The sequence below is a fragment of the Antrostomus carolinensis genome, unplaced genomic scaffold (genome assembly GCF_000700745.2).
Source record: "Antrostomus carolinensis isolate BGI_N321 unplaced genomic scaffold, ASM70074v2 scaffold8636, whole genome shotgun sequence".
NCBI classification, from domain to species: domain Eukaryota; kingdom Metazoa; phylum Chordata; class Aves; order Caprimulgiformes; family Caprimulgidae; genus Antrostomus; species Antrostomus carolinensis.
This window is the reverse complement of record NW_010321140.1, coordinates 15,912-31,210: the sequence shown is the minus strand read 5'-3', so window position 1 is coordinate 31,210 and position 15,299 is coordinate 15,912. Positions and strand designations below refer to the sequence as shown.

At 39.1% G+C, this 15,299-nt stretch overlaps 1 protein-coding gene across 1 annotated transcript in view; it reads left to right on the top strand.

Annotated features, from left to right (window-relative positions):
• Positions 1-5,627: 5,627 nt before the first annotated feature.
• ZFAND4 (zinc finger AN1-type containing 4) overlaps positions 5,628-15,299 on the top strand; it is a 13,558-nt gene continuing 3,886 nt past the window's right edge. The window contains exons 1-6 of the mRNA XM_010169811.2: positions 5,628-5,699; positions 5,788-5,855; positions 6,397-6,583; positions 10,880-11,027; positions 11,860-13,041; positions 13,671-13,725. Of these exons, the coding sequence (XP_010168113.2) occupies positions 5,825-5,855; positions 6,397-6,583; positions 10,880-11,027; positions 11,860-13,041; positions 13,671-13,725 (1,603 nt within the window). The 5' untranslated portion in view covers positions 5,628-5,699; positions 5,788-5,824. The remainder of the gene's footprint in view (positions 5,700-5,787; positions 5,856-6,396; positions 6,584-10,879; positions 11,028-11,859; positions 13,042-13,670; positions 13,726-15,299) is intronic.

Sequence of the window (15,299 nt, the reverse complement as noted above, 5' to 3'; positions counted from 1 at the left end):
GGAAAAGAGAAGGCTCCAGGGAGATCCTACAGCATCTTTCCAGTACCTGAAGGGGCCTACAAGAAAGCTGGGGAGGGACTTTTTATAAGGGCAGGAAGTGATAGAACAAGGGGAAATGGCTTTAAACTGAAAGATTAGATTAGACATTAGGAAGAAATTCTTTCCTGTGAGGATGGTCAGACACTGGCAGAAGTTGCCCAGAGAAGTTGTGGATGCCCCCTCCCTGGAAGGAGAATGGATGAGGCTTTGAGCAACCTGGTCTAGTGGAAGGTGTCCCTGCTGATGGCAGGGGGGTTGGAACTAGATGATCTTTAAGGTCCCTTCCAACCCAAACCATTTTATGATCTATTCCTCTTTCTGCTGCTGTTTTTCACTTTTGTTATTGTATTGTGTCAACTTTCATGGTGTGTGAACCTCTCATCTAAGCTGCAGTTCTGGCTGTACAATAATGCCTCCTCCACTGCTAGGAGACTATACAGGGTGTCCAGAATGCACATTGTCTCCGTGGTCTCATTTGAATGTTGAGGTGGATGGTATGTAAGCATACAAAAAGACAAGGTTTGGGAAAATTATCTGAGACCTGCGATCTCCAAGGACAAAATCTAGAATTGTATCAGTAGTTAACAGATTTGTTCAAATGTCACTAATGCCTCTAATTTTAAGAGGCTAATAATTAAATCAAGATGAACTGCTGTTTGTCAACAACTGGAATATCAATAGCTGTAGCCTGTCTGCACTGTAATAAGAAAGGATAATATGGATGGCATGTTAGGAATTTTGTATATTTCTGATACTGTTTACCATTCTTGGTGCCTATTTAATAATCTGGTGTGGAAAGGACTTGTTTAGACAGCTGTAGTAGACCTTGGTACCTTACTAAGAAAGAGCTCCAGATCTCCAGCTTTCTGTTTCTAGTTGGTTTTAGTCAGTACAGAATATGTGTAAAAAAATTATTAATGGATCATCTGAAATTTCAGCGCAAGTCTACTTGTAAACTGAAATTAAAGCAGATATGATGTGTGTTTGGATTAGATACAGGCATTTGTCTTCAAATATGCTCCATGTGAAGTAAGCACTTGGTATGCAAAAATTTAGATATGTAATAATGTTGACTTTGAAGCCACCTAGGGTAAATCGCTCCTAGTCTTAGATTCACTGACTGAGCCTTTTAAAATGATTTGCTGGAGAAGAAATAGCTCCCTTTGTCTCTACTGGTGGTATAAAAGCTGGCATAAAAGCCAGCAGCATAGCGTAGTGTTGCCAGCAGTGCTACCTACTCTGTTGATTTTACTTGTTGATTATTTGAATGTGAAAGCAGGACCATGTGTTGATGAACACAGATAGGATGGCAACTGAGTTTCAAGGTGACCTGAAACACTTGAGCTTTAACACGTGCACAGTACTTAAAAATAGCAGGATTTTACTGAAAGAGGAAGTAGCTTTTTTTTTTTTTTTAATCTATCTGAGAAGATCTCTTCTTGCTTTCTCCATTGCACAAGTCTTTGTAGCTGCTAGGCTGGACAAACTTTAGTATTTTCATTCAGAAACACCAATTACTATATTGAATTTTATAAAAGGAACATTCAGATAGTGTATTGCTAGTAGTGGTTAATTCTTTCATCTGTTAAAGGACCATAGATAATACCTGTAAACATGTTTGTTCGGTCAAGATAGAGTTGAGTCTCAAGGGAAGAGGTGGAGTTTGGGATTTGGTGTTGGTATTATTTATGATTAGCTTGTGGGAATTAATTTGCATTCTACAGTATGGACTGTTAAGGCTTCATTTTTGTGGTTAGTTTTGAAATAAGAACAAAAAGTTATGGTTTGTTCAGTGACTGCAACTGAATTTTATGATCTGTGTAGGTGGAAATGTCCACCTTTTTAGATGAAAATTTGTCTTCTCTTTTTCTTGTATTATTGTAAAAGGGAAAAAAAGAACTAGCTTTCAGCGTAGATCTTAATTTGGAATGCTTGTGTTCAGCAGAGAATGTCAGATGCAACGGTAATTTTGTTGTTGTACATGTGTGTACTCAGTTCATCATGAGAGTTGTTATTTTTCTTTGGTCTTTTTGCTGTCATTATTTTGCAGGCTGCGCACAGCAGCTTCACCTTAAATGAAAGGAACTGGATGAATATCAAGCAGGCTTCTTCTGGATGTTGTTATTTCTTTCAGTATTCTGTGAATTCAGAGTATGTCATAATGATACTTATTACTACTTGCATTAGAGAAAATATCTGTGTTTCTCTCAGGACTGGAGTAAGTGGATTGCACAAGCATAAGGAGTTTTTATCGGAACCAGTCTTGCTTTTCTTCAGTCTATTACTTTTCCTTTATGTCTCCTGTTTGCTTTGTCGTTTGCCTGTTTACTGTACTGGTAGAGACTAGAAGTTCATTAAGTTTTTTTTAAGCTTTTGCCTTGTTTTAGCTGAGAAAACGTTCTTGCAAACACAAGCCTGTGCCCAGAGAAGGTAGAGCAGCATCTGGAAGGTGTAATAAATAAGGTCACCTTTGTCACAAAATTTTGTAGGCCTCTATTGAGTTACTGGTGACTTGTTGTTACAGTCTCCTCTTTGTCAGTCCCTAGGATAAGGAGCAGGTCAGTACTGACCACCATTTACACTAGTGTAGCTTACTAACATGCAAATGAAAGCTGGGGGGTTTGACAGTTATGAAAAAGGTCCTGTTGCTGTGGGAACCTTTGCACCTCTTCCCTGGTGCAGCTGGTTTGTGGGGGAAATCAGGCTGTCAGCCCAGCCTCTCTGTAAGCAGGAACAAAAAGTAAATGTTTAAGAAACTCTCCAGCAATTTCAAGATTGGATAGAAAGATAAGTACACTGTTTGAACTTTGACTTTGAAATGTTTGTGGTGTTCTTAAAGACAGTAACCTTCTACCCACAACATAAAACCAAGTTTGTTCTGAAACCTACAGGGGTCTTTTTCCGGGTTGGACTTGACCACATCACTTTCTCTGGTGAGCCTACTTAGCATGCCAGAAAGAAGAGTGAAGGAGTTAAGCTTAAGAGTGCATCTGATATGCTGATTCAGAGACAGGATAGAGTACCTTCTCTCCTCCCCCAGTTTTAGTAGGTCATATTGTCAGCACATCTGCAACCATTTCAACAGACAGTCTGCAGGCTCCTCTGTCCTCCTGTAGCATCACCTGGCTAGCCCACTTCCATCTGAGCATCGAGATTGAGTTTATTGCCCTACTTTCCTCACTTCTCCGTACCGATTTAGAGCAGGCCAGTGATACAGTCACGTGCTGCTTAGGGAGAGGGGATCGTGGGTGGGTACCTTGAAGTTCTCTGTATTGTTGCACATGCTGATCTCATGTGCGAATGTCCCCTCAAGAAAGCCTTACTTTAATTCAGAAAAGAGACAGCTGATGCATATTTTCCTGCACCTGAACCTATAAAATGCATACCATTTCTTTCATGTATAAATACAGAATTCTTAGAAAGCAGCATAAAAGAGAATTCGTAATAAAGACTTGTCTGTTTCCCATTACAGCAGAGTATAGTCTTTTCATCTGCTCGTTTCATCAAAAATACATTGTCATTGTTAAATGAACAAAACCATGTTTCACTGCAGTACTGCCAGTTGCAAGCTGGCCTTTTTAACAAATACTCTCTCAGTTTATCAAAGTAATTGGAAATTGCTCCTTGGAGGCTTCTGAAACCATAACAAATATAGACAGTAATGACTTAGTAATCAGAAGACTGCAAAACAGCACAGAAAGAACTTTGCTGGCTGTTGCCAGCTTGTTCTTGTTTTGCTTAAGCTGCAGACTTGAAACATAACCACTAACCAGTTATTAAATAGCTGGCAGTGTAGTAGCAATTATGATAGTCTACTGTATGAACTTATTACCCTCATAAATATCTTGAGGATACAAGATTCATGTTAAATGGCATCCAAATGAAGTAAAGTTGTGTTGGTCATTCTTAAAAAGAAGATCTAGATGTGAGCTGTGGTGAGAAAAGGAAATTGTCACCTTCTCTAAACTTAAATAGTAACAATGACAGTTCCTTCATAGTGCACTCCTCCTTCTGCATGGAGGTGTCCATTTAGCATGTCTTCTGCTTGCTTGTTGAATCTGCTTGGACTTTCACCAGAAACTTGTCCCCTTTTCTTCCTTGCTGGTGATGGGTTAATAGCTTTGTGCCATTCCTCCAGGTATGAAGGGACTATGTAACTTTTGTCACAACTTGCTTAGTCCTTTTGCAAGCCTCAGGAAGCTGAGATGTTTTTGGAAACCACCCGGGAGACTCTGATCTTTGTGTTCCCTTCTTGCCAGATGTATTTTGAGAAGTCTTACTGTGTAGCATTCCTACTTGCATCTCCTTTTAAGTATCTGAACATGCAATGAATAAAAGTATAAGGTAAGGTTACCTTAATGTAACCTTTTGGAAAATATATTTATAGCTTTTGCTTCTTAGCCTGAGGAGTAGTGTTTAGACCTTTTTGAAAAAGTAGTTCTTGGCCTCTATAGATTTTGGTTTTAAGTAATTAGTCAGTAATGCACAGTGAGATCTTAATTACCTGGATTTCACTAGACAAATTGAAACTGTACTTTTTGATAGTGAAGGGAATTTTTTTTTTAAAGGCAAAAAAGATAGCTATTCATCTTCCTATTAGCTTTTTTTTTTTTTGTGATCTGACATGTCTCATCCTGTCATAACTGTCCTGATTTGTACTCTATCCAAAATTTGAAAAGTAGCAGCATTCTAGTCAAAATGTGTTTAAGACCTCAGGCTGTACCAGCTTACGCTTATTATCTTTAATGTGTATTAGATTTGTATCTAAATTAATTGACTATGCAGGCAAAAAGCAACAAAGTTAATCATTGTGTAGACTATGGATTTTTAATAAGGAACAAATATTCAGTATGCTTACTTCCTTTTAACAAAAAATAGCCAAATCTGTCCCAGAACTCGAGTTGAAAATTAGTATTACTGGATATAAGTAATAAAATGTTCTGTTGACCTAAAAGAACACCCACAACAAAATAAAAGTGATTGTAGTAAGAAGTTTGATTAACTGCTATGGTACTATATTGTACATGTGAACTTTCAGATTCCAAACCAAGCAGTGATAAAAACATCTACAGTTGTCACCACTGTAATAGAGCTGCGACCAGTTACCTTAATACAACCTTGTCTTTACTGTGAGTAGTACAGAATATTGGTCTGTGATTAAATTATTCAGCAGTTCTGTAGTTAGAAGTTTTATCCTGTTTTTTCTGTCGGTAGACATAAAGTTCTGAGGCACAGATAAGAGCAAAAAACCTTCCCTCATCTAATGACTGGAAAAGAGCAAGTATTCAATAAACCTGAAGCACCTGAATACTTCTGCAGACCCCTTATTGAGCCAGAAGATTGAACTCTTGAGTGTGACCACAAGCCTGCTGAAAACCTTAACTTCGTTCTTGTAACTGTTTGGGAGGTTGGATATCATGACTGAAGGCTGCTCAAGAGCCTGTCCTTGTCCTGCTTCCTTTCTTCTTTTCCCTGTGATCCTCTTTCTTACCTCTACATTCTCTAAAAAGCAAAAATCCCCAAACACCCTCCCACCAAGCTCCAATTTTAATGCTGTCTTTTTTTTGTTGTTTGTTTTGTTCAGGTATTCCTGTTTCTCAGCAGCACTTAATTTGGAATAATACAGAGCTGAAAGATGACTATTGTTTGAATGATTATAAGTGAGTATAGAATAAAATTGCAATGAATGTTTCTAAATTATTGTTAGCATAAACAATAGAGTGCTACAACTTTTTTTTTTATTTACAGCATTTCAGAAGGCTGCACTCTGAAGTTAGTTCTGGCTATGCGAGGTGGACCTATTAACACTAGAAGAGGTAGGTGTTAACTCAGTTAAAAATAATGATTTTTATGCAACATCTTATAACTGTAAACAGCTTCTCTTAGCTAAGAATTTTAGATGAGTGGAGTTTAGTTCCAAATTAATTGGAAAAATACTTAACAAATAGAGGGATATTTTTCCATCTTTTCTTACTATACCAACCACACCATCCTTTTCATTTTATTTACCCTTAGTTTAACAAGTATCTTTGTCTATAGAATAATCTAGTCTTAAAATCAGCAATTCTTCACCTGCGGAAAAAATGATACTGTAATGTCATTATACAAATAGCTTTTAAAATCTGGTTAGTAAGAATTGGGCATTGGTTGTCTAGTGGTAAACTGGGTTATGTGGATCATCTATAGAGGAATGAAAATGGAGAAATTGCCTTATTACTTTTCACTTGGAAAACGTACAGCATATTTCCTAGGGTTGGAAGTTCCCATTATAAATTGAACTGAGCTCTCAAAGGTGATCAAAACAATAATAATAATAACAATAATAATTTGGTTTTAATATGTTTTATCTCTTTGTAGTTCCTGTGGAAGACCCTATCAGGGAAATGGCTGAGTACATGAATCCCAGTAGGGATGAGATCTGTGAGAAAGGGCCAGCCAACAAACAAGTTACCTTCTTAGTTTATCGAGAAGGAGATCAGTTGAATTTCTTCCGTGTGGTAGATCGGGGAGATGGCACTTTAACACCATTATCTGAATCTTTGAGGTAAAGTTGGTTTTAATCTTTATATTATTCTTCAAAAGGGGGATGCTGCGTAATTTTCAGCTTTATTTGTTGACTTTGTCAAAATAATATCTGGAATATTGTGATAGTTTCACTGTGCTAGCCCTTGGTTAGCAGCCAACTTAGCTGTTCACCCACTCCCCCCCCCTACCCCCAGGGGATAGGGGAGAGGATTAGGGGGCAAGGATAAGGAAACTCATAGGTTGAGATAAGAACAGTTTTATAATGGAAATAAAAGAAAACTTGAAAATAGTAGTGATAGTGATAACAGTGACAAAATATGCAAATGAGTGATACCCAGTGCAACTGCTCACCACCCGCCAACTGAGCCCGGCCCGTTCCCACATAACGATCCTGGAGGAGTGACAATCCCGAACCGAAACCGCAATCCTGGAAGAGTGAGAGCCTGAGTGAAAGTCAGAGAGAGCTAAAAGAGGAAGAGACCCTCACTAATATACTGGACAAGATGTAATATGATATGGAATATCCCATTGGCATAACCAAATGCCAGTTTATCTTATTAATTTAAATATTCCTTGCCCACTTAGATCTTGTGCTTGTAGACTATCAAAACATGAAGTTCTTCACTTCCAGTGATAAAAATGCAAACACTGGTATGTTATCAGTGTCTCTCTCATAACAAATCCCAGGCTGAAAGCAAAATGCAGCACTATTCCAGCTACTAAAAAGAAACCCAGCTCTGTTCCAGCTAAAAACCAGGACAAATATTGCAAGAATTGTGCCCTAAGGACTACTAAGATGCTGTAACTGGGTGGCCTAACAATACAGTAGTACTTTGTGGTCAGTGGTCATGCTGACAGTCATCTGTCACTGTGTGTGTGTCACATAGAGTGAGATAAAGCTGACCTCCTGCTTGAGGCAATTCTCAACATTCCAGCCCTCTCTTGGGAACATTTCACAGGAGAGTCAGTTTGGCAGTATAGATATTAAAAACTTTTGTTAAGCGCTTCTCTTCTGTCTGAAGGCATTTGTTCAGTTTTATAAGCATTTCTCTGTTTGCAGCATAAACCTTCTTTTTCTTATGGGTATGACTTGACCAAATAGAAAGTGTGGGTTAGATGAGGGGACAGTGAGGTGGGTGAAGAACTGGCTCCATGGCAGAGCTCAGAGGGTTTTAATCAGTGGTGCAGAGTCTGGTTGGAGGCCTGTGGTTAGTGGTGTTCCCCAAGGATCAGTACTTGGTCCAGTCCTATTCAATGTATTCATCAGTGACTTGGACGAAGGGACTGAGTGTACCCTCAGCAGTTTGATGATGACACTAAACTGGTAGGAATGGCTGATACACCAGAAAGCTGCGCTGCCATTCAGCCAGATCTGGACAGGCTGGAGAGTTGGGCGCAGAGGAACCTGAAGTTCAGTGAGGGCAAGTGTAGCCCAAGGCAATGAGGGCTACTTGCCTCTGCACGTGGGGAGGAATAACGCCAGACACCAGTACAGGTTGGGGGTTGAACTGCTGGAAAGCAGCCCTGCAGAGAAGGACCTGGGAGTCCTGGTGGATGATCAGTTGACCATGAGCCAACAATGTGCCATTGTGGCCAAGAAGGCCAATAGCATCCTGGGGTGCATTAAGAAGAGTGTGACCAGCAGGTCAAGGGAGGTTCTTCCCCACATCTACTCTGCCCTGGTGAGGCCACATCTGGAGTATTGTGTCCAGTTCTGGGCCACCCAAGTTCAAGAGAGATAGGATGATTAAGGAGCTGGAGTATTTTTCTTATCAGGATAGACTGAGAGAGCTGGGCCTGTTTAGGCTAGAGAAGAGGAGACTGAGAAGGGGACCTTTTTAATGTTGACAAACATCTAAAGGGCAGGTGTCAAGAGGATGGGGCCAGACTCTTCAGTGGTGGGCGGCAGTAGGACAAGGGGCAGTGGCCAAAAGCTGGAACACAGGAGGTTCCACTTAAACGTGAGGAAAAAATTCTTTACAGTGAGGGTGACAGAGCACTGGAACAGGCTGCCCAGAGAGGTTGTGGAGTCTCCTTCTCTGGAGATGTTCAAAACCCGCCTGGACGCCTTCCTGTGCAACTTGCTTGAGGTGAACCTGCTTTGGCAGGGGGGTTGGCCAGGTCAAACTTTGTGGGAAATGGAAAAAGTAGCAAAGAGAGAAGAGAACAGAAACAAATCAAATCTTTTCATTTGATCTTTATAGAAGAAGGCTGTCAATCACTCTGGATACTGGTGTTCTCCATGCTAACAGTTGAATGTGTTTATATGTGTAGGTACACTGGTGACTGAGCATTTTGAGGCACTTGTTTATCAGCTTTTCTCACATTGCTTATGTGCGGAGCAGAATTTAGTGACTGCGATTTAGAAATGAGACGTTGGTCTGGGTTTTGTTTTCTATTTCTCAAGGTAATTTTATTTTATCTGTGCTTAAGTTAATGGCTAAAACTTGACAAGGTGTAAATACACACAATGATTATTGTCTCTGGATTAAAAATAAGGTTGTTGAAGTTGCAGTAGAGGTCTGGCAGGCATCTGTCCTGGTTTTACAGTGAAACTATCACAGTATCGGTGTAAAAAGTGTTACAACAAGCTACTCATCATTTTTGAGGCAGGCATTTTACAAGCAAGATCTCCAAAATGTTGACACCTGTGGACAAAGTAATTTGAAATTTACTCATTGGAAAATGGACTAAAAGTACCATCAAGAACAAAGCTCCCTGTGTAACCTCTATAATTGTACAATCACATTAAAGCAAAAAAATCCTTTTGTTACTCCATTTTTTACAGTTTTTGGCTCCTATTTAGCCAGAAAATGCAGGAAAAAGGATAACAATTCTTTTTGCATCAAAAAAACCCCCCCAAAACAACCCAACCCAAAACCAAACCCACACACCACAACCAAACATGTGAGACACTTTACTATTCTTTCCATCTTTACCTTTATCTTGAAGGAAGGGAAGTTCAAAGAATTGTTTGGAGTTGGTGACTTAAGTCTTTACAGAGTTAAAATTCTGTTTTTCTTTAGTTTTGAATCTTTACCACTGGAGGTATATAATATGCACATGGACTGTCCCCACATAGAGCTGTTCAGTTTTTGGTAGGAAATGACTGGACTATTTTGCTGACTATTCTTTTGAATTTGCTGCCATCTTGCTCTTAAAGATCCGTCTCCCAGCCGTGCTGCCTTCGGAATTTTCTTACATTTTAGGAAATAGATTTGGAGAGTCAGTGCAAAAATACTGGCTCTTGACTAAGGGCAGCAGAGTATTTCCAAGAATCAGGTAAGGTGCCAGCTCTAATTAACGACATTTTTTTTTCTTTTTGGTACTGACGTTTTCATGATCTTTAATTCTTCCTTGGTCTCTTTTGGAGAGAGAAACTTTGGTTAAATCTACTAAGACATTTTTATGAACACAAGAGAATTGCCTGATTGCAGTGATTTCTAGATGCTGACAGCCTAATGGAAGAATTAAAACACTCTTTAAAATGTACTATATACAGTGTTGAAAATGCATCAATTCGTAATGAATTGGACACTCCTAAGGGTTTTTTCATTTCGCTGTCAAACGTTGGATGTGTGTTAGTAATTAATGCTTCATTACTTCATAAGAAAAACAAGTCAGATACTGACTTTAAAACATTGAATTTTTGCATTCTGTTAGAATACAGAATGGAAAAAGGCAATGTGATGCTACAAAGTTCCCGTGACTACCGAGTTAAAATATTTTGCCTTGGGACTAGCAGTTCTAATCTGTTTATTTTTTTTCCAAATATGAGACCCTTTGGTTACCTAAACTAGTCCTTATTTATTTATTTGAAATGTAGAAATAGAATATCACATCCACATGGGGGACCCCTCCTTTTCCATTTATGGTGAGAACACCCCTCAGAGTGGATAGAAATTTGGACTGTCTTTCCATCCCAGTGTCTGTTTAATTGGAAAACAGATCACCTTGTTACCTGAGAGGCACAGTTAACAGCTTTGGCTGTACCTTCAGTAGACATCTGTGGAACTGGATATCCCCTCTGTGGGGAAAATACATAGTGAGTGTGAACCAACTGTATGTGGTATAACAACTACCCAGAAGTGTGGCTGTGTTCTGATTTCAGCATCATCACTTTGCATGAGCATCTTTTAAGGAAGGCTATGTGATAAAATAAATGGCTTTGAAATGCCTTTGCATGCAGTTTTACATAATGCTTTGTCAACAGATCAACTATGGATATGGCTTTCTAGTTGTGAGAATACTCTACATTGAAAACATAGTTTGTGTTCACCCTCTAATAGAGTAATTTATTTTTTTTTCTTTTCAGCAATGGTTCAGTTTATAATTTATATGCTGATGATGAGGATGAGACAGAGGCCTCACCTTCTGGCCAACAGATTATTGAGAATTCAATTACTATGAATAAAATGAAACTGCTCAAGGCAAAGATGGAGAACATGAATCTGAGTAAAAAGGTGAAGTTGTGATTTCAGTTTTTCTGTCGTGCAATGACTTGCACTTTCCTAGCGCTGGCTTTTCTAAAAAGCAGGTCAGATACTTTGCTGTCTTGGGAACTGAAGTGATCAAGGGTAGATGATTTCTTATCTGTTGTTTAAGTAAATGCTGTTGTATAAGCAGTATAAACAATGTGGGGCATTGGCTTTACTTGGATCTACTTGTCCACATTCAAAGAATTCACTACTGGTCCTGGATTTATTTGTGTGGGTGGTTTTATTTGGTTGTGTGAGTTTTTTGGGGTTTTGTTTGTTTTTTCTTCCACTGCTTTAAGGAGTGTTGGTTTGCAGTGCTGCTCTGGTAAAAGTCAATGTTTCTCTTAAATGAAACTTCCTTAGAAATACTGTAACTGAAAAGCCTATAAAGTTAAATATGAGAAAGAGAGTACCTAGAAGATAAAATTTTACATTGGGTTCGTGTCTGTCTAGGTTGTCTTAGATGTACAATGAAGATTACATACTTTCTTTCATTGTTCATCTTGTTTGAGACCCTAAGCTCTTCTGCATAACATCAGTGGCATTCTGGCTTCCCTTTTCTGTTCCTCTTACACTGTGGACTTTTTACTTAACAGCCTTTTCTGATTACAATCTTGGATTTTATTATTCAGATGTTGGGGTGAAGTCTTGACGGCTAGTAGCAGATGAGGGAGTAGAAAGAATGCTTTCCTCCTTTCTGGCCTCACACTGTCTGAATTCCTGGGAATATGATCTCTGTCAGGTCTTTGAGTGCAATTGTTATTCAAAGAGTAATTGTTATGTGTGGGTTGTTTGTTTGTTTGTTTGTTTTTAATAGCCTAAGAAAACTGTCAAGGTGAAACCTCGTCCTCCAATGGCTCCTCGACCATCTAGTGGCTCAATGGCTGCTGCTCGTCACCGTTTTTTAAGAGTGCTCCCCCATATCGGACAGTCCTGCCTACCTCCTCCTGGGAATTCATATCCCTCAGAGTCTTCCCAAAATGCACTTTCAGCATTGGCTACTTTGGCCACTGCTGGTAGAACAATGCCATCCACAACTAATGACTTTCTTAGGGAAGATGACACTTGGCAGAACAACTCTTGGTCTCAGTCAGTCAGTAGCATCAGGTTACCACCGAAAATATCTCGTGTCGAACTAGAAAATGCAAAACTACCTACAAATAGTATTCTGACTCCTATTTCATCTCTGCCTGCAAGGTCAGAAAAAGCATCTGAAAATGTGACCTCAACAAGTGAGGAGGATGCTGTTTTGTTTCCAAATCTAACAAATATAGAACTATATGGAACAGAAGAAAAACTTCTACCTGAAACAGATACTTTTGCTTTGTTAACAGAAGCGAGCACCACTGAACAGTGTAGTGAGATATATGACATAGGAAAAGTGAACCCAGAACTTGAACTGTCTGATGGAGATGAAGAATCTAAGGTTGTAGAGCAGCATGGAAAACCTATTGGCAAAGTGCTGAGCACTGCAGCAATGGGGGCTGGTCTTCTCAGTACTCATGAATTAAGTCCTCAGAAAAATCTGCTTTTGTCACCTCTTCGGTATTCAGCACAAGCGGCACGTCACAGTTCTCTGAAACCACAAGGACAGTCCAAATGCTTTGAGGCTGGTAACTTGAGATCTACAGCCTCCCCAAACGTGCTTCGGTCGTTAGAAGTCCATAGCGTAGCAGACTCCTCTTTTTCTAGGACTACTAGATTTCATAGTGTGAAAGTGGAATCACTTGGCAAAAGACCCGATGTAATTTCTAAAGCAGAGGCTAGGGACATCACAGATGTGGCTAACAAGGCAGCCAAAGAACCTGTAAGTTCTGTAAGTAACTTGGGATTTCTGGCTTCGCTGGCCCGAAGCACAAACAGGGAAACTTTACAGAGTTCCTGTAGGACAGGAAGGTTTCGGACTTCTGGTATTGCACTACCTACAAACCTTCAGCATTTTCAGGAAAAAAGCTTTAGGAAAACTGCTCCTCCAAATGAAGCTGCTGAATATATTCTAGTGAGTACTAATGCTTCCAAAGAAATTGAAGTTTTCCTATCTTTTCTGGTACTGGTGTTACAAAAACTGTACTTTCATGTGTGTGTCTGTGTGTCTTTTCAGGGAAGGCAGATGGCCGGGGGAAGGTGCACTTAGATCCCTGACAGTCTTAAGCTGTTTTCTGAATGAATTTCTGTTGGTGTCTTAACTGCCTGTTTATCTAAACAGGTCCTAGAAGTAATTTTGCATAAAAATTAAAGTGGTTGTTCACAACTAAAATTTTTACTTACTGTAATGATGGAATTAACCAGCATCTGTGTTTGCAGTGTCATCTGACTTCTCCTGCTGCTCACTCACTGTCATTTATTAGAAAGTTTGCCCTGTGACTGGCACCATATGGGCATTGCTTCAGATCTCTAAAATACTTTGTTTTGGTGTGTTGTAAAGTATGGGGAGACTGTTAAATAGTCATTTTAAGTAAGGCTTTATATTGCAGAATTTTAATTTTTTGTTCAGAAGTCTTCTTGGACTCTACATAGGTACATTGATTGATACAACATTAATTTCAAATAAGCTGATACCAGACTGCCTAATTATTCATTTAATTTCCATCTGCTAGTAATTTCCTTGTGGAAATTTTTTTTTTTTAGTCTGCGCATGGGCTTGGAATGAATGGAAGTATTGCAGTTTTAGGGAAAAGAGTAGGTAAGTAATGTGACTTAAATAATAATTGAAGATGACTCTTTAATCTTTCCTGATATATCACATATGTAGAGGACGAGAATAATTTATCTTTGTAAGGCATATGTCTTTCAAAGTCCTTGCTGTATTACACTTCTGTAGCATGGTATAACTTTTAATATTTTAAGCAATTCTTTAGCATACAGATGTCATCCAGATCTTACGTAAACGTAACTGGGACTCTTCCCTAGGTTTTTTAAATACTTAGAGTCCTGCATGTCATCTGTAGATATAAACATTGCTTTCAGCTTTGAAGTTTTCGAAAGGTCAGTTCTGTGAATACTTCTGAGTGTTCTAAAATCAGAGCAAAATATATCAGTAACGTTGTCTTTAGGACTACGTCCGGAGAAGCATTTGTCAAAAGAAAAGTGGGGAGGAAGCAATAAGGGCATGGATGCTGAAGATTATTGATACCATGCAGATTTTTCTCTATTTTTTGTGATGGGCATCATTCTTTCTGCCCTAGTTTTGGTAACTGTGGAGTGCTTAATGCTTGACATCTACTGAAAATGGATGTGATGTGCCTTATTATTAATTTATGTGATTAATTCTCTTGGGAGGAATGGAGTTGTCTAGATTAGTACTTTTAAAACTCTTAAGGCAGTGAGCTAAAGATTCTCAGCACAATCATCTTTTTTTCTTCACATCTTTGACTTGCAGTTTGCAAGTTTTCTTTCTGAATAACCTTAGGAAAAGAGAGGCCGGCATGTATTCCAGGATTTTGAGATCTAAGTATAGAGAATGAGCTAGAAAATAGATCTTCAAATAGCAACTGCAACTGGAAAAATGATGTAATTGTAATGATATGGGAGCAAAAGCTGATAAAATAGTGGATTATGCCTTTGTTTTACAACTGGGAGTGCAGCTTTGAATTGGCAGTCAATTAATAAACAAGTCTGTCCTCACCTACTCTGTGGTAAAAGAGGTGATACCCTAATAGGCACGTCTGTATAATGGGGAGGCCTACTGTTATCTGCATCATTTTGGATAGAACTATGAAGAAGATGCTCCTCTGCTGTGTCTTATGTCAGACAAAAGTGTACTTTCCAACAGGTTCCAGACATGAAAAAGACAAAGTTGTTGGTGTCATATCATGGAGGCTCTTGAGAGAGAGGTGGCTGGTGTAACTGGCCAAAGGACAGGTTCAGTTTGTTATCCAAGGCCTTTGTTTACATGTATTTGCTGTAGGGACCATAATTGTGAGGCTGGGTGTATTGTTTTTTCTGTTTAAGTGTGGTCCAGCAGGGGCTGTCTTCAAGCTCTGTGTTTTTCACAAACTGGGCGAACTGATGGTCCTGAAATACTGTGCTTTTAGATGATGGAATCGATAGCATGGACAAACATTGCCTGGAAGTTTCCATGCTAGATAGCAATGGGATAGCACTGGTTGGTAGTGATGACTGCAATGTGTAGTTGACTGCCTGGTGTTACTATTGAATGTATCCTACTGTATCTCAGCTGAGAAATTACTGTTGGGATTAAGGGTGTGTTGGACAAAAAATACTTCTGAACTCATGAGGTCACTTTTTGGGAGCATT